An 18,954-nucleotide genomic window follows, 5' to 3' on the forward strand; every position below is an offset into this window, starting at 1 on the left:
TTCACAACCCCCCTGGCAGTTGCTGACCACCAGAATGTGTTTTCTGCTTCATCTCGTGGCTCAAGAACAAAGAACCTGCTTCAGGGGGACGGACCCGCGGCATGAGGTAACCAGCAAGCTCGACCACTCGCAGCTCATGCTTTCGCCGCCCCTGCGGGCGCTCTGCGGCTGAACGTCACGCCGTCTGAAGGAAGCAAGCAGGCTCAGCCTCTCTTTAATCCACTCTTTAAGAACTTTTCAAGAACTTCAAGTCTCTCAACATGACTTTGTGCCAGAAGTTCTGCAATGAAGAAACCCTCAGAAGAAGTTCCAGAGCGCCGCCATGGGTAACAAAGCCTCCAACGCCTCTCTGAAGGGTTCTCCCCAAAGACGTCATCTCAACCTCAGGCCACCCACCAATAAGCAACGCCGTGATTCCCTTCGCCGAAGGTGAACCAACGAGAACAACTCTCACGTACCGCAAGTAAACAAACAAAGCTTCATAACTTGTGAAAAGTGGTGCTCGATTCATAACTAAACTGTAGGATTAAACCCAAGGCTCTGCTCTTGTGACTTTCTCAGGTCTAGTAGACCATACTAGAAGAACAACAATAACTTTTACACTCCAAACTGTTTGTATGTTTGTGTGTGTGTGTGTGTGTGTGTGTGTGTGTGTGTGTGTGTGTGATAAAGTAGCGTAGTTTCATGTATCGTAGATTAGTCAAATAAATTCTTGTTTCTTTATAAAGAACTGTTGTCTTTGTCATGTATTTGAAAGTGTAAACATTTACTCAGATCTTACGTTATCTTGCTCATAATTGGTAAATACCAGATTTTGTATTATCATCGTTGGCCACGGGATAAGCAGAATTGGTAAGATACACTAAATCATGCTAAACATTTATAAAGTGTATGCTATAAATCTTAAATCAGTTTAGTAAAATTAACCCGAATACTTAAGGATTCGATTCACCTCTGACCCAGAGCTGAAACCCTACATATTTAATATTTAATAATAAACACTTTCATTCTGTAACATTCCTACATATGTTCAAGAATATGATTTTATAATAACTTGTGTTATGTATATTTTCCTGACCTCAGTGTGTTCAGTGTACAGTCTGGATCCTGTAGTAAATCAGTGAGCAGCTTCACTCCTGAGTCTCCAGGGTCGTTCCCTCTGAGATCCAGCTCTATCAGGTGAGATGATTTCAGAGCTTCAGCCAAAGCAGTGTATCCTTCCCCTGTTATACTGCAGTCTGAAAGTCTACAGAGAAAACAAAATCATTATATAAACTTATCCATTTGTCTGTGAGCAGACTCACCACTGATGTCACTGTACTGTGTAAAATAATTAAAACACATTGTGAGATGATTTAGTGGAGGTATATCACCATATTATAGTGATGGTGACAAGAACACAAGAATTAATGAAAGACTGTGCAGATACATCTTCCTCTGTAATGTGCATGTATTTCTTGATTGTATACCCTTTATGTAAAGTCTATGTAATAGGAGAGACAAACCAACCTCAGTGTCTCCAGTTTACAGTTTGGACTCTTCAGTCCAGCACAAAGCAGCTTCACTCCTGAGTCCTCCAGAGGATTCCTGCTCAGATCCACCTCAGTCAGCTTGGAGGACTCTGAGCTGAGAACTGTGTGTAAAGCCGAGCAGCTTCTCTCTGTCAGGTTACACTCACTGAGTCTGAAAGGAGAAAATGTCAGAGGAGCTTAAAAAAACTGTTTTAAACATTAATTGTTTAAGTTAATGCAGATCACTGCTGTTTCTCGTCTATCTGTACATCAGCCCTATAACACACACTACATCACATAGTATCACCTGATATCAGATGTTGGTATTGAATAGTTTTTTCACATAAAAGAGCTCAGTATCAGACTGATGTCCAACACCAGTATCAGTACCAATGCAGTCATATTTAGAATAAATAAGTTACTAAGAGTAGATCGACATTTTGCTGTAAAATCAAATCAGAACAGTTCCTCTCTGTTGAAGAGAGAAACAGGTTTACTTACAGAGCTGTTGTGGCTTCCTGTACGACTGGCAGCAGTCTCTTAAAGCATTCATCTGACTTTATAAACTTCTGAAGCTCAAACACTTCCAGATCCTCCTCTGACGTCAGTAACACAAAGACCAGAGCAGACCACTGAGCAGGTGAGAGTTCAGCTTCAGAGAGACGTCCTGAGCTCATGTAGCTTTGGATCTCTTTCACTAGTGAATCATAATTTAACTCGTTCAGACAGTAAAATAGATTAATTAATCTCTCTGGAGATGGATTGTGTTCAAACTTGAACTTGATGTACTCGACTGTGTTCTTTTGGTAGTCAGAACTGCTTCCTGTGTGTGTCAGCAGACCTCCAATGAGCTTCTGATTAGACTCCACTGAGAGACCCAGAAGGAAGCGTAGGAAAAGGTCCAAGTGTCCGTTCTCACTCTGTAAGGCCTGGTCCACTGCACTCTTGAGGAACTCAGACATTTCTGACTTCTTGAAAAGACCAGACAGATTAGTGGTTTGTTTTAGTGTTGTCTTTTTGTCAAGGAAGCAGAGAAATGTGTATAAAGCAGCCAAAAACTCCTGAACACTCAGATGCACAAAGCTGAACATCTTCCCCAGGTAAAGTCCAGACTCGGTTCTGAAGATCTGAGTACACACTCCTGAGTACACTGCCACTTCTTTAACATCAATGCCACACTCTCTCAGGTCTTCCTCATAGAACATCAGATTTCCTTTCTCCAGCTGTTGGAAAGCCAGTTTTCCCAAAGCCAGGATACTCTCTCTGGTCTGGGGAAGATCAAGGTCACATTTCTGCTGGTACTTTTGGTCCTTGTGTTTGATCTGAAAAACCAGGAAGTGTGTGAACATTTGAGTCAGGGTCTTGGGGATCTCTCCACTCTCTGCTTCACCCAACATTCTCTCTAGAACAGTGGCTGAGATCCAGCAGAAGACTGGAATGTGGCACATAATGTAAAGGCTTCTGGAAGACTTCATGTGTCTGATGATTTTATTGGCCAGGCTCTGATCACTGATCTTCTTCCTGAAGTACTCCTCTTTCTGAGCATCACTGAACCCTCGTACCTCTGTTATCTGGTCTACACACTCAGGAGGGATCTGATTGGCTGCTGCCGGTCGAGTGGTGATCCAGAGAAGAGCAGAGGGATGCAGGTTCCCCTTGATGAGGTTTGTGAGCAGCACATCCAGTGAGACTGACTCTGTCACATCACACAACATCTCATTCTCCTGGAAATTTAGAGGAAGTCGACACTCATCCAGACCATCAAAGATGAACAGAACTTTGTAGATATCATTGTCTATTACTTCCAAGTCCTCAAATTCAGGGAAAAACTGATGAAGAAGTGTAATCAGACTAAAGTTTTCCTGCTTGACCAAGTTCAGTTCTCTAAAGGGAAGAGGAAACAGGAAGAGGATGTCCTGATTCACTGTCCCTTCAGCCCAGTCCAGAACGAATTTCTGCACAGAGACGGTTTTTCCAATTCCAGCTACTCCTTTAGTCAGCACACTTCTGATGGACTTGTCTTTAAAGAGCTCATTACATTTAATGGGTGTCTCCTCTACTGCTGGTCTCCTGGACATCGTCTCAAGCTGTCTCACCTCATGTTCATTATTGACGCCTCCACTCCCACCCTCTGTGATGTAGAGCTCTGTGTAGATCTGATTTAGAAGTGTTGATGTCCCATGCTGTGAGACTCCTTCATTAATTCTTTTACATTTATCTAGAAGTTTGGATTTGAGCTTCCGCTGATACACAGAGGCCAGCTCTAACAAACAGGAGAGATATGATGTCATTATTTTCATGTACGTATAATACATAAATACATAAAATCAATACTGATCAAAAAAGGAATTAATTTCTAATAAATACATAAAAACAGACATTTTATGAATCAAATTTAAAATTCTAATTCAAATTTTTATTCGTCACATACACGACCATACACAGTATGATATGTAGTGAAATGTTTACACGACTGTTTGTGACTTAAAGAGAAAATAAGAGAGGCGAATGCCAGTAGAAAAGAATGTAAAATATAAAATCTACAATATGTAGTAATTTTGTTACAATAAAATAAAGTAGAAAGTAGAAATATGTAAAAATTTAAAAAGTATGAAGTGTATAAATAAACTGTATAAAGTAGATGTAATGTGTAATGTGTGCAGTGTGAAACAGCAGCAGTGTGTGTGGTCATGGAGTGTGAAATGAAATGATGAGCAGCACTGGTATTGTCCATCTTTAAAGTTCAATAGTGGTCCTCATTTATATGTAAACAGAACGAGAAATGTGCAACATATATGTTCTGTGTGCTGCAGTTCTGTGTAAATGTTTAAATGTTCAGTCTGGTTGGTTTTTGTTGAGCTCCAACACGTGTGAAGGAAACATAGCAAGTCCAATCAGTTGAGTCCTATGTGGAGTTCTGGTTGAGAGCCTGTATAGCCTGCGTGAAGAAGCTCCTCCTCAGTCTCTCTAGGATTATCTCTACTACTAATTCATTTGTTTACAAAAAATATTACTAATGTGAATAAAACTGTATCAGTATGATTATACAGACCAGAAGACCAGTCTGTCTCCTTTATAGTATTTATAGAATATTTTAATAATCTAAAACTCTTACTGATCTGCAGTTTGTGAGCGAGGTCTTTCTGCTTCATGTTCTTCAGGAGGTGTAGTGTGATCTTCAGCACACCCTCTCCAACACAGTCCTCCTCCTCCTCCTCAGAGCATGCTGGGTAATCAGCACTAAGTAGGTTCTTAAATCTGTTCAACTTGTTTTTCAATAATGTGATAAATTTGTGCTCCAGCTTCTGATGAAAAACATAATGAAATAAAATTGTTACATATTGTGATAACGTGATTTTATTGTGCTGCTGAATTCTAGATTCTGATTGGTCAGAGGGTGTTGATGAACAGCAGCTCTGACAGTAGTGCAGCTACAAATCACAGCTTTATATTAATGCTGTCTTTCTAATGTAATTGTTTCTATAGTAACGGCTCATTCACAGAGACCTGTATGGTGGATTTACTACATAAACACTAAACAGTGTTCAGGCTGATGATTGATATTGTGAAGTTTCTTTAAGTACAGGTTTATTTAGCATGTATGGAAGGAGACTCAGCATTAATGCTTTGTAACCGTCAAAGTTGTGACTATTTTATTCCCACATGGGAAAGTCTTTATGACAGAGGAGTTTACACTTTGAGGTAGAAACTATGAATTAAAGCAGATAATTTTTTAGTTTTATATATAATATTTTAGACAACTGCACATTATATTAATCTACTTTTTAATTTTAAAAATAGCCCATAGCTAAATTATGAAGAAAAGTAACCATGCCTTATGTAATATTTGACTGTTTACACTCTTATACACACACACACACACACACACACACCTTGAATATGGACTCCAGTGAATTTCTGCAGATGGTTTTCGAGCTCTGTTTTGTGATTCTGTGGATAAACAAACACTGTAAACGTTACATTTATAGCACCACACACTCACGACACAAATTCACTCAGTTGTATTTCTTAATGTTTCTGTCAGATTTCTGTGCTGTTTCTTTATGATGCTGCACATTAATGGTTTAGATCAGTTGTCCGTTTCACATCTTTGCAGTTATCTAATCGGCCGATCATGTTGCAGCAGTACAGTTCATAAAATCATGCAAAAAGCGCAGTCAAAGCCCGGGGATTCTGTGTTCCGCGGGGGCCAGTCGTAAATAGCTGACACTCAGCATTTTTGTTGCTTTCCACGTGGTGTGGCGTTGCTTAAATAATATCCGTATAATATCCGTATATCCTATAAAATCGTCCAGACCCTGGTTCGAATCCCGCTCTGGGTGAAAATGTAATAAATGTGAATCCTTTGTTTTACACTTTTTGCTTATGATAATCATTAAATTATAGCAACTGTGAGGTGAGTGCTAATATGTTTCATAGCTTAAGAAAAAAAAATTCTCAATTGCAAACATGCATTTAGTACTGAAGCATAAACTGATAATGTAATGGCTATATCGTGATATTTTAGCGAAAAGCACCAGAATTTTGAGCACTGACTGGGAATCGAACCCGGGTCTCCCGCATGGCGGGCGAATCACCTACCACTGAGCCACCAGTACCCATCTGTGTTTAAAGCGCATAAAAACAATAAAACAATACTGTTATAGGCTAACGTCATACATCTTTGTAGTCCTTTTGCACACGCGCGGGTGCGTTACAATAATAATAATAATAATAATTTTGGAGAACTACTACTACTAATAATAATAATTCTGAATGAAAATGAAGAATAAATACATATCAGTTTGAGCTTGACACGTTTATGAGCTCTGTCGCTTGCCGTCAATGGGCGCCTAAGAGACATAACACTTTTCGGCTTCAGTAGACACACAATACTTTAGACTGAAACACGACTGCCCCCTACAGGTATTGAAGGGCATTTTCACAGCTTGCCACGCGCACTCGCGGAAAGTCGTGGGATCCCTTTTCCGAAAACGTGCGTTTTTAAAGACCAGATCTGTAAATACAGGTTAGAAGCTTCGGGTAAAGCTCACACTGAACATCAGAACGAAGGAAATTTGTGATCTCTGTAACTATAACTGTGACATGGTTGTTGGTACCAGAATGACCTGTACAAAGTATTTCAGAAACTTATTATCTCTTGGGATTTTCACACACAACAGTCTTTGCAGTAGAAACAGAATGATCCAAAAACATAAAACATTGAGCTCTCCAGGATAAATAATGTGTAAGGCAGTGGAGACTGTGACAGTTTAAAGATGAACTGATTAAACGAGTGAAATAGGGCATGCTTCTGCTCAGTTTGAATAAAAGCCTGCAGCCAAACTGGCCCTTGATTAAAGACCTCTGCTCCACACTTTGTAGTGAAACCTACAGATGTGGCCATTAAGACTGCGCGTGTTTTCCTGCGGGATGCCTCAATTTAGCGCGCGGCGCGCCGCGACTTGCCGTATACAACATTCGGGAATTTAAATAAATGTGTTGTGCTTCACTGAATATCCGCCAGATGGCGCATGGAAGGACTTTATCTAAACGCCGGACCAAGTACTGTACAACGAAGAACTGTGTATAATTACTTAGTCTAAAGCAATATTGTTTCCAATGCTGAAGCAAACATGAATTTTATTTTGCTTTACAACAGATCTTTCATGATAAATGTGTGTATATGTGCTTCATATTATTTTCATAATGATGAAATGAGATGCCCAAATTCGTGCTTTAAAATTCTTAATAAGTTTCTTATATATTTTTTGTAATGTTTTAACAGGGACAAAACAGTAAAAGACATGGCAATGTCTCGGTTTACATGGTGTTGAAATTAATTTAATTTCCTGATAGAAGGCTATCTGATAGTCTTAACTATGCGAATGTCCTGATTCGTGAATATGCCAACATATCTTATTTAAAACGTAAAAAATGTGTCGACATCATCAGAAGACATGAATGAACTATATATATTATATTATTAAGTAAATATTATTTTATGACCACGAACTTCTTCGGGCTTTTTATAATAATCATCATATTTGCTGTTTGTGTCCAGCATTTAATAATTATTTCATACATTATTTAACCACGGCTGGAAATAATAGCTGGAATGTGATGTGATTGTGAATTCATGACTAAAATAAAGCAGTTTGTCTTTTGTAAAGTACTTTCACTTTACAAAAGGCAGCGTTTTTATCAAAAGGTTGATAAACGTGTGTTGTACAGTATATACACCGCGACAGCGCGCGCAGTTACTCACTTCTCACCTTTCATGTAGGTCTGCTCGGACTAATTCGTTTTAAACCCCTCAAAACTGCGTGTATATACAGCTCAAAACCTCCATCAGTTATTAACAATAGCATCTATTTAGAAAAAATGCCCCAGTGATTTCGGAGCTTCAGGAAATCTCCCGGCGCTCTGCGCATAACACAGGGCCAACTCATGTCAAAAGAATTTATAAACGGTTTCTAAACGTGGGCTATTGTTTTTTTTACTTATAGTATTTGTTAATTTAATTTAAATGAGATTTGGGCTCAGGACTTCAATTCGGCATCGTGATTCTCCTCTTTAATTTACTCCAAAGTTTTAATCAGCGCTCAGCCGCATGCATGAAGTTTTCCAGAGCGCACCGGCAGAAGTAGACTAATGATTATGAACACGTCGGGAAAACAGCAAGCAGACTGACTCTGACCATTTATAAAAACGTTTGCGTTCATTTTCTGACGCGCTCAAGTTCACCAAAAACAATACAGAACAGCGCAGCTTATTTGCTTTCAAACATTTATAAAATCACGTTCTATAAAATCGTCCAGACCCTGGTTCGAATCCCGCTCTGGGTGAAAATGTAATAAATGTGAATCCTTTGTTTTACACTTTTTGCTTATGATAATCATTAAATTATAGCAACTGTGAGGTGAGTGCTAATGTGTTTCATAGCTTAAGCAAAAAAAATTCTCAATTGCAAACATGCATTTAGTACTGAAGCATAAGTTGATAATGTAATGGCTATATCTATGGCATTTTAGCGAATAGCACCAGCATATTGAGCACTGGCTGGGAATCGAACCCGGGTCTCCCGCATGGCGGGCGAATCACCTACCACTGAGCCACCAGTACCCATCTGTGTTTAAAGCGCATAAAAACAATAAAACAATACTGTTATAGGCTAATGTCATACATCTTTGTAGTCCTTTTGCACACGCGCGGGTGCTTAACAATAATAAGAAAAATAATAATAAATTCGGAGAACTACTACTACTAATAATAATAATTCTGAATGAAAATGATGAATAAATACATAACAGTTTGAGCTTGACACGTTTATGAGCTCTGTCGCTTGCTGTTAATGGGCGCCTAAGAGACATAACATTTTTTGGCTTCAGTAGACACACAATACTTTACTGAAACATGACTGCCCCCTACAGGTATTGAAGGGCATTTTCACAGCTTGCCGCGCGCAACCGCGGCAAGTCGTTGGATCACTTTTCCGAAAACGTGCGTTTTTAAAGGCCAGATCTGTATAGTCAACAGAAATGACTGTTGTTTAGCTTGATCAGCCTCGACCGATCACTTTGGATGAAACCAATTCTGTGCGTGTGCACAAGCATCCAGGTGGCGCAACAGAAACACTTTTTATTGCATTACAATATCAAAAATTATTCACATTAAAACCCTCTGATCGACCTTTTTCTCTAAACTCTGAGCAAATTAGTCTCAAACCCACACATTACACACACTCACACTTACAGGCTTACACTGGCTCAAGACTGTGGAGGTATTTAAGGCGGTAAAATGTTGCCATTTTTATTAACCCTACAGGTAGTACACTCTAAACTATTCACACATCAGCATCCTGTGTGGCAGGAGTGAATTATTAGTGACGTTTGTTTAGAAATAATAATTATGGCAGACGGCCCTTGGTTTTAAGTGAGAAAACTAATATAAGAAACAGGCTACAGTACATTTAATTATTCATGTTCAACTCACTTGTAAAGCTGTTGAATAAAGCTAAGATCAAAAAACTTTTCAGTTATGACAACTTTTTGTCTTGTTTTTTCCATTTTAAGTTCAAGGTCCTAAAATTGTGATGAAAACGAAACAAAACAAAAATCCATTAACACTGAATTAGTATACTTATAAAATTGTGATAATTACAGAATTGCAATATTAATTGAATCGACACCTAAGTATTGTGATAACATTGTAGCGGGTGATGTCTGGTGATTCCCAGGCCTACTGACGATGTCCCTGTACATAAAGTCATCTCCATGAAGACATGTTGTGTTAAGAGTGTGTTGGAGTGGAAGAACTCAGGTGTTCTGCACAGAGCCCTGACTGAACTCAACCCAAGTATGAGGAGGTCTAACCTGGACATTCTTGAAGATGATTGACAGCTGAAGGATTAAGTAAACTGATTCACTACACTTTATAGTTAAAAAGCTGTTCATCTATTTATAACAGATTAACAAGTATTATAACAAACAAACTAAATTACTGCTGCTAATCATGATGATGATGATGGTGATATTTTAAATTTAATATAAAATTGAACTTTCAGGAGTCCATTTTATTTTACATTAGACAATAAATGAACAAATTTACATCAAAATTTTCAATCATTGAAAAAACTACCTTTTATAAGTGACTGTTCCCTCTTTAAAGTTCAGTGGTTGTGGCATTGACCGGTCACTCTTAAAGGACACACGGCTGGATCCAGAAGACCTTGGCCTTATCTCAGTTCCACTAAAGAGTAAAGAGAAATGTCTTAGCATGTTTATCTTATAAAGTCTCTAAATTTAACACACATTCTGCATCTGATGTTTATGTAAATCATGGTAACTGGTCCTGGTTTTTCAGCTTGATCAGCCTTGACCGATCACTTTGGATAAAACCAATTCTGTGCGTGTGCACAAGCATCCGAGTGGCACAACAGAAACACTTTTTATTGCATTACAATATCAAAAGTTGTGCACATTAAAACCCTCTGATCGACCTTTTTCTCCAAACTCTGAACAAATTAGTCTCAAACCCACACATTACACACACTCACACTTACAGGCTTACACTGGCTCAAGACTGTGGAGGTATTTAAGGCGGTAAAATGTTGCCATTTTTATTAACCCTACAGGTAGTACACTCTAAACTATTCACACATCGGCATCCTGTGTGGCAGGAGTGAATTATTAGTGACGTTTGTTTAGAAATAATAATTATGGCAGATGGCCCTTGGTTTTAAAGTGAGAAAACTAATATAAGAAACAGGCTACAGTACATTTAATTATTCATGTTCAATTCAGTTGTAAAGCTGTTGAATAAAGCTAAGATCAAAAAACTTTTCAGTTATGACAACTTTTTGTCTTGTTTTTTTTTCAATTCAAGTTCAAGGTCCTAAAATTGTGATGAAAACGAAACAAAACAAAAATCCATTAACACTGAATTAGGATACTTATAAAATTGTGATAATTACAGAATTGCAATATTAATTGAATCGACACCTAAGTATTGTGATAACATTGTAGTGTCACGAACTAACCTGGATGATCGGAAGACTTTAGCACTAGCAGTTAGCCCTTTGTAGCGTGGATGGTAAACCCAAACGCGGAAGTAAGCGAATAGGCAGGATAACCACGCGATTTTATCTAAGGACTCTCACACAAGGGGAGCAAGGGAAAAACACAAATTTAACCCGCGTCCTATAAACACACACTCGGATCAGAAAGCAAACCCAAGAAAATAAGTACTCACGATTTGGCTGACGGACAATCTGGACCAACATGGGCGAAACTCAATGACTGAGCGAGTGTGAGGCGCCATCTTGGCTCCTTTTATGCTTCCTGTTTCGCGACCGTACTACTTCCGGGTCCTAGTGCCGGTCGCGGAACGGGTGTGTGTGACAGTACCCCCCTGTCCAGGACCGACTCCCGACGGTCCTGGGGTGGAGGATACCCGACGACGGTAATCCCTAATGAGCTCTGGGTCGAGGATGAACCGGGCCGGAACCCACGATCGCTCCTCGGGACCGTAGCCTTCCCAGTCAACCAGGTACTGGGTGCCCCGGCCCCTTGGTCGCGAATCGAGGATCTGGCGCACGGTGTAGGCAGGGCCACCGTCAATGATTCGGGGAGGAGGAGCAGGGGGGGAGGGTGGAATCATAGGTGAAGTGGTGAAGGGTTTCAGTTGTGAGGTGTGGAAGACCGGATGGATTCGGAGCGCCGCAGGCAGCTGGAGCCGGTAGGTGACAGGATTGATCCGGAGGGTAATGCGATATGGGCCGATGAATCGGGGTGAAAGTTTCCGTGCCTCTGTGTGGAGATGAAGATTTTTCGTTGACAGCCATACCTTGTCACCTACATTGTACAATCGTCCCGGAGGGTGTCGACGGCGATGTTGAGTGGTGTAGCAAGCGTTGGCCTGTTGGATGGCGTGGTTGGCTTGGCGCCACAGCCGTCGACAAGGACGGACCAACTGTTGGGCCGACGGTACATCAACCTCCGGTTCCTGGTGTTCGAACATGGAAGATTGGAAACCGTGGCATACCTCAAATGGACTCAGGTTGGTAGCTGACGAGACATGGAGCGACGGTAGAAGTTCGCAAACCCGAGAAACCGTTGAAGCTGCTTGAGGGTCTTGGGTAGGGGCCAATGACGCACAGCCTCCAGTTTCTGCGGGTCCATGGCCACACCCTGGGGCGAGATGACGAAACCCAGGAACGTGGTGGAGCGCTCGTGAAAAGCGCACTTCTCCAACTTACAGTACAGCTGGTGAGCGAGCAATCTCTTAAAAACTGCCCTGACGTGTTAGACGTGCTCGTCGACGGTGCGTGAATAGATTAGGATGTCATCCAAGTAGACAAACACCCACCGCCCCAACATGTCCCGGAGGACATCGTTGATGAAGTGTTGGAAGGCGGCGGGGGCGTTGCAGAGGCCGAAAGGGATCACCAAGCTCTCGTAGTGTCCGTTGGGGGTGATAAAGGCCGTCTTCCACTCATCACCCTCTCTGATGCGCACCAAGTTGTAGGCGCTCCGAAGGTCCAACTTAGTGAAAATGGTGGCACCAGAGAGGGCGTCCAGGGCTGAGTTGGTAAGAGGCAAGGGATAACGATTCTTTATGGTGATGTTGTTGAGCCCCCGATAGTCGACACAGGGGCGAAGTTCCCCGCCTTTTTTCTTCACGAAGAAAAAACCCGCGGCAGCAGGCGAGGAGGAGGGTCGGATGGTACCCTGACGCAGTGCATTGGCTACATACTCCTCCATCGCCTGCGTCTCGGTGGAAGATAAAGAGTAAAGATGGCCGCGGGGGGGAACGGCGCCCGGCTGAAGGTCTATGGCGAGGTCGTAGGAGCGGTGAGGAGGTAGGTGTGTGGCGCGCTTCTTGCAGAACACTTCAGCCAGGTCCCGGTAGGTGGTGGGGATGGCGTTGATGTCGACGTCGGGGGCCTCGGACTCCCTAGAACATGTCCCAGCCGATGCCTGTAAGCACAGTTCGGTGCAGGTCGGCCCCCATTGTAAGATCCGGTTCTGTGTCCAGGAGATGAGGGGGTCGTGTTGAAGTAGCCAAGGGTGTCCGAGGATGAGAGGAGGTGACGAGATGGAGGTGAGATGAAACTGGACTTGCTCTTGGTGTCGGTCGATGATTAGGGTGATAGGCTGAGTCTGAGTGGTGATGGGACTGGAGGAAAGGGGGCGACCGTCTACGGAGGTGATCCGAACGGGCTGGGATAACGCCTCGGTCTTTACCCCCATTTCTTTGGCATAGGTAGAGTCAATGAAGTTACCAGCGGCACCAGAATCGATGAACGCGGTACTTCTGACCCGTTTGTGACCAAATTGGAGGATTACCTTAACCGTGAGACGAGGGATGGTGTCAGTGGTCGTGGAGGAGAGTTGGAGGGGGCCCGGTGAGTCTTTCTCCCTCCTCACCGGGCCTGAACGTTTCCCGGACGGAAAGGACAGATTGCTCGGTGGTGCACCGCTGACCCACAATAGGCGCACAGCCCCTCTCAAAAGCGGCGTTCACTCTCGGCCACGGTTAGGGAGGCGCGTCCTACTTGCATGGGTTCCCCGGCTCCGGTGTCAACCACGGCAGGAGGTGGAGATCCGACATCCCCGTGGGTGGTGTAAGTGAAGGTGGTCGGTGGTCGTGCAGTGGCGTGGGCGAAGGTGGGTGTTGGCGGCAGGGTTCTGGGGGCTGGCTTCGGGCGAGAGAGTAGGCGCTGGTCGATCCGGAGGGCGAGCTGAATCAATCCCTCCAGTGTGGCGGGGAGCTCTCGTCCGGCTAGCTCGTCTTTAATCCTATGAGCCAGTCCCTCGTAGTAAGATGTCCGGAGCGCGGCGTCTCCCCAGGAGGTTTGCACTGCTAGAGTACGGAAATCCGCGGTGTAACGGCTCACGGACAATCCACCCTGCCGCAGATGGTACAGTTTCGTGTCGGTCTCCACCTCGCCCGCAGGGTGTTCAAAAGTAAGCTTTAACTGGCGAGTGAACTCATTGTATGAATGGGCGGTATCTGAATCGGAACGAAGAACTGCCGTGGCCCACTCAGCTGCCTGCCCTGATAGCAGTGAGACGAGGAGAGCAATGCGCATTCGATCCGTGGAGTATTTGGTGGCATTAAACTCAAACACGAGATCGAGGGCAGTTAGAAACACACTGCATCTCCCGTCTGTGCCATCCCACTTGTCCGGAAAAGCAAGGAAAACATCAGAGGGTGGAGAAGGGGGGGGGGGCAGAGCTGCGGCCGCCGCGACGGGAGGCCGGGTAGCCGCGCTAGCAACCGCCTCGCGAAGAGCTGCGTTCTCCCGCCGAAGCTCCGCCACCCCGCGGCGCAAGGCCGCGACGTCTTGGACGCTCCGGCGCAGAGTAGCGAGCTCTCCGTTCAGCTGATTGATCAGCGCGGCGTGCTGATCTACCACGTCGCAGATGCGCGCATAATCCGCTGGGTTTACCGCTTGTGGCTCAGTCATTCTGTCACGAACTAACCTGGATGATCGGAAGACTTTAGCACTAGCAGTTAGCCCTTTGTAGCGTGGATGGTAAACCCAAACGCGGAAGTAAGCGAATAGGCAGGATAACCACGCGATTTTATCTAAGGACTCTCACACAAGGGGAGCAAGGGAAAAACACAAATTTAACCCGCGTCCTATAAACACACACTCGGATCAGAAAGCAAACCCAAGAAAATGAGTACTCACGATTTGGCTGACGGACAATCTGGACCAACATGGGCGAAACTCAATGACTGAGCGAGTGTGAGGCGCCATCTTGGCTCCTTTTATGCTTCCTGTTTCGCGACCGTACTACTTCCGGGTCCTAGTGCCGGTCGCGGAACGGGTGTGTGTGACATGTAGCGGGTGATGTCTGGTGATTCCCAGGCCTACTGACGATGTCCCTGTACATAAAGTCATCTCCATGAAGACATGTTGTGTTAAGAGTGTGTTGGAGTGGAAGAACTCAGGTGTTCTGCACAGAGCCCTGACTGAACTCAACCCAAGTATGAGGAGGTCTAACCTGGACATTCTTGAAGATGATTGACAGCTGAAGGATTAAGTAAACTGATTCACTACACTTTATAGTTAAAAAGCTGTTAATCTATTTATAACAGATTAACAAGTATTATAACAAACAAACTAAATTACTGCTGCTAATCATGATGATGATGATGATGGTGCTATTTTAAATTTAATATAAAATTGAACTTTCAGGAGTCCATTTTATTTTACATTAGACAATAAATGAACAAATTTACATTAAAATTTTCAATCAATGAAAAAACTACCTTTTATAAGTGACTGTTCCCTCTTTAAAGTTCAGTGGTTGTGGCATTGACCGGTCACTCTTAAAGGACACACGGCTGGATCCAGAAGACCTTGGCCTTATCTCAGTTCCACTAAAGAGTAAAGAGAAATGTCTTAGCATGTTTATCTTATAAAGTCTCTAAATTTAACACACATTCTGCATCTGATGTTTATGTAAATCATGGTAACTGGTCCTGATTTTTCAGCTTGATCAGCCTCGACCGATCACTTGGGATAAAACCAATTCTGTGCGTGTGTACAAGCATCCGAGTTGCGCAACAGAAACACTTTTTATGGCATTACAATATCAAAAGTTGTGCACATTAAAACCCTCTGATCGACCTTTTTCTCCAAACTCTGAGCAAATTAGTCTCAAACCCACACATTACACACACTCACACTTACAGGCTTACACTGGCTCAAGACTGTGGAGGTATTTAAGATGGTAAAATGTTGCCATTTTTAATAACCCTACATGTAGTACACTCTAAACTATTCACACATCGGCATCCTGTGTGGCAGGAGTGAATTATTAGTGACGTTTGTTTAAAAATAATAATTATGGCAGATGGCCCTTGGTTTTAAGTGAGAAAACTAATATAAGGAACGGGTTACAGTACATTTAATTATTCATGTTCAATTCAGTTGTGAAGCTGTTGAATAAAGCTAAGGTCAAAAAACTTTTCAGTTATGACAACTTTTTGTCTTGTTTTTTTTCAATTCAAGTTCAAGGTCCCAAAATTGTGATGAAAACGAAACAAAACAAAAATCAATTAACATTGAATTAGGATACATATAAAATTGTGATAATTACAGAATTGCAATATTAATTGAATCGACACCTAAGTATTGTGATAACATTGTAGCGGGCGATGTCTGGTGATTTCCAGGCCTACTGACGATGTCCCTGTACATAAAGTCATCTCCATGAAGACATGTTGTGTTAAGAGTGTGTTGGAGTGGAAGAACTCAGGTGTTCTGCACAGAGCCCTGACTGAACTCAACCCAAGTATGAGGAGGTCTAACCTGGACATTCTTGAAGATGATTGACAGCTGAAGGATTAAGTAAACTGATTCACTACACTTTATAGTTAAAAAGCTGTTAATCTATTTATAACAGATTAACAAGTATTATAACAAACAAACTAAATTACTGCTGCTAATCATGATGATGATGATGATGGTGCTATTTTAAATTTAATATAAAATTGAACTTTCAGGAGTCCATTTTATTTTACATTAGACAATAAATGAACAAATTTACATCAAAATTTTCAATCGTTGAAAAAACTACCTTTTATAAGTGACTGTTCCCTCTTTAAAGTTCAGTGGTTGTGGCATTGACCGGTCACTCTTAAAGGACACACGGCTGGATCCAGAAGACCTTGGCCTTATCTCAGTTCCACTAAAGAGTAAAGAGAAATGTCTTAGCATGTTTATCTTATAAAGTCTCTAAATTTAACACACATTCTGCATCTGATGTTTATGTAAATCATAGTAACTGGTCCTGATTTTTCAGCTTGATCAGCCTCGACCGATCACTTGGGATAAAACCAATTCTGTGCGTGTGTACAAGCATCCGAGTTGCGCAACAGAAACACTTTTTATGGCATTACAATATCAAAAGTTGTGCACATTAAAACCCTCTGATCGACCTTTTTCTCCAAACTCTGAGCAAATTAGTCTCAAACCCACACATTACACACACTTACACTTACAGGCTTACACTGGCTCAAGACTGTGGAGGTATTTGAGGCGGTAAAATGTTGCCATTTTTAATAACCCTACAGGTAGTACACTCTAAACTATTCACACATCGGCATCCTGTGTGTCAGGAGTGAATTATTAGTGATGTTTGTTTAGAAATAATAATTATGCCAGACGGCCTTTGGTTTTAAGTAAGAAAACTAATATAAGGAACGGGCTACAGTACATTTAATTATTCATGTTCAATTCAGTTGTGAAGCTGTTAAATAAAGCTAAGATCAAAAAACTTTTCAGTTATGACAACTTTTTGTCTTGTTTTTTTTTCAATTCAAGTTCAAGGTCCTAAAATTGTGATGAAAACTAAACAAAACAAAAATCCATTAACACTGAATTAGGATACTTATAAAATTGTAATAATTACAGAATTGCAATATTAATTGAATCGACACCTAAGTATTGTGATAACATTGTAGCGGGTGATGTCTGGTGATTCCCAGGCCTACTGACGATGTCCCTGTACATAAAGTCATCTCCATGAAGACATGTTGTGTTAAGAGTGTGTTGGAGTGGAAGAACTCAGGTGTTCTGCACAGAGCCCTGACTGAACTCAACCCAAGTATGAGGAAGTCTAACCTGGACATTCTTGAAGATGATTGACAGCTGAAGGATTAAGTAAACTGAATCACTACACTTTATAGTTAAAAAGCTGTTAATCTATTTATAACAGATTAACAAGTATTATAACAAACAAACTAAATTACTGCTGCTAATCATGATAATGATGATGATGGTGATATTTTAAATTTAATATAAAATTGAACTTTCAGGAGTCCATTTTATTTTACATTATACAATAAATGAACAAATTTACATCAAATTTTTTAATCAATGAAAAAACTACCTTTCATGAGTGACTGTTCCCTCTTTAAAGTTGAGTGGGTGTGGCATTGACCAGTCACTCTTAAAGGACACACAGCTGGATCCAGGAGACCTTGGCCTTATCTCAGTTCCACTAAAGAGTAAAGAGAAATGTCTTAGCATGTTTATCTTATAAAGTCTCTAAATTTAACACACATTCTGCATCTGATGTTTATGTAAATCATGGTAACTGGTCATGGTTCTGGTCACACAGAATTTCTTACCAGGTGTTTTTTTTTTTTTTTCCTAAATTGCTAAACTACTTACCTTTTCATCTCTCCCAGCTCCTCTTCTAGACTCTTTTCAGACGTCATTTTCTCACACTCCGCTGACATTATTTTAGAAAGTCAAACTTCTTATAGCATAAATTTAGGTTAATCCTGGTGAGTAAAAAAAATCAGAGATTAGGAAATTACTGATATAAACATCCAATTCCTTCAAAGTATCATGTAAATACAGATGTTCACTCTCTCCAACAGCCTGATGAAGCTCAAACTATATGAAAGTTTCGATAAACTAAGTCTTTTTAAAGCTATATTTTATATAATGTTAAATATAAAGATCAAGATTCTAAAAAAATACATACTGTAGGTACATACTGCATGAAAATAAAACACTTCAGAAAGAGTCACATTTACTCGACAGAACTTCTTAAGGAAATGAAAGCATCGTGTTTCTATCACATGAAGGTTTATTAGTCAAAACAGAAACATTAAAAAATCCTTATGAGGAGTTCTGATCTGACATTTCTGCATTTCACTCTAAAATGGCACTCTGTGTGTGTGTGTGTGTGTGTGTGTGTGTGTGTGTGTGTGCGTGTGTGTGTGTGTGTGTGTTATCAAATCAGGAAGTGGCATTGTGTTTATTGGTTTATTTGTGAAAAAAAGAAAAATGTAGTGGAAATATGTCATGAATTGTTAGAATGAATATTAATTTGATTCTCACTTTAACAAATAACAACTGTAAACTTTAGACATCTGTAAGAAACACCACAGGACACACACACCTGTTTAT

General features: G+C 41.3%; 1 protein-coding gene across 1 annotated transcript in view; it reads right to left on the minus strand.

Moving 5' to 3' along the window:
* The window catches only part of LOC128527603 (NACHT, LRR and PYD domains-containing protein 12-like), a 35,667-nt gene extending 30,870 nt beyond the window's left edge, over nt 1-4,797 (minus strand). The window contains exons 1-4 of the mRNA XM_053500069.1: nt 4,627-4,797; nt 2,013-3,774; nt 1,510-1,683; nt 1,079-1,246 (exon numbers count right to left, since the gene is read on the minus strand). Coding sequence (XP_053356044.1) covers nt 1,079-1,246; nt 1,510-1,683; nt 2,013-3,774; nt 4,627-4,663 — 2,141 coding nt within the window. The 5' untranslated portion in view covers nt 4,664-4,797. The remainder of the gene's footprint in view (nt 1-1,078; nt 1,247-1,509; nt 1,684-2,012; nt 3,775-4,626) is intronic.
* Nucleotides 4,798-18,954: the final 14,157 nt, after the last annotated feature.

This window comes from Clarias gariepinus, chromosome 7 (genome assembly GCF_024256425.1).
Source record: "Clarias gariepinus isolate MV-2021 ecotype Netherlands chromosome 7, CGAR_prim_01v2, whole genome shotgun sequence".
Classification (NCBI taxonomy): domain Eukaryota; kingdom Metazoa; phylum Chordata; class Actinopteri; order Siluriformes; family Clariidae; genus Clarias; species Clarias gariepinus.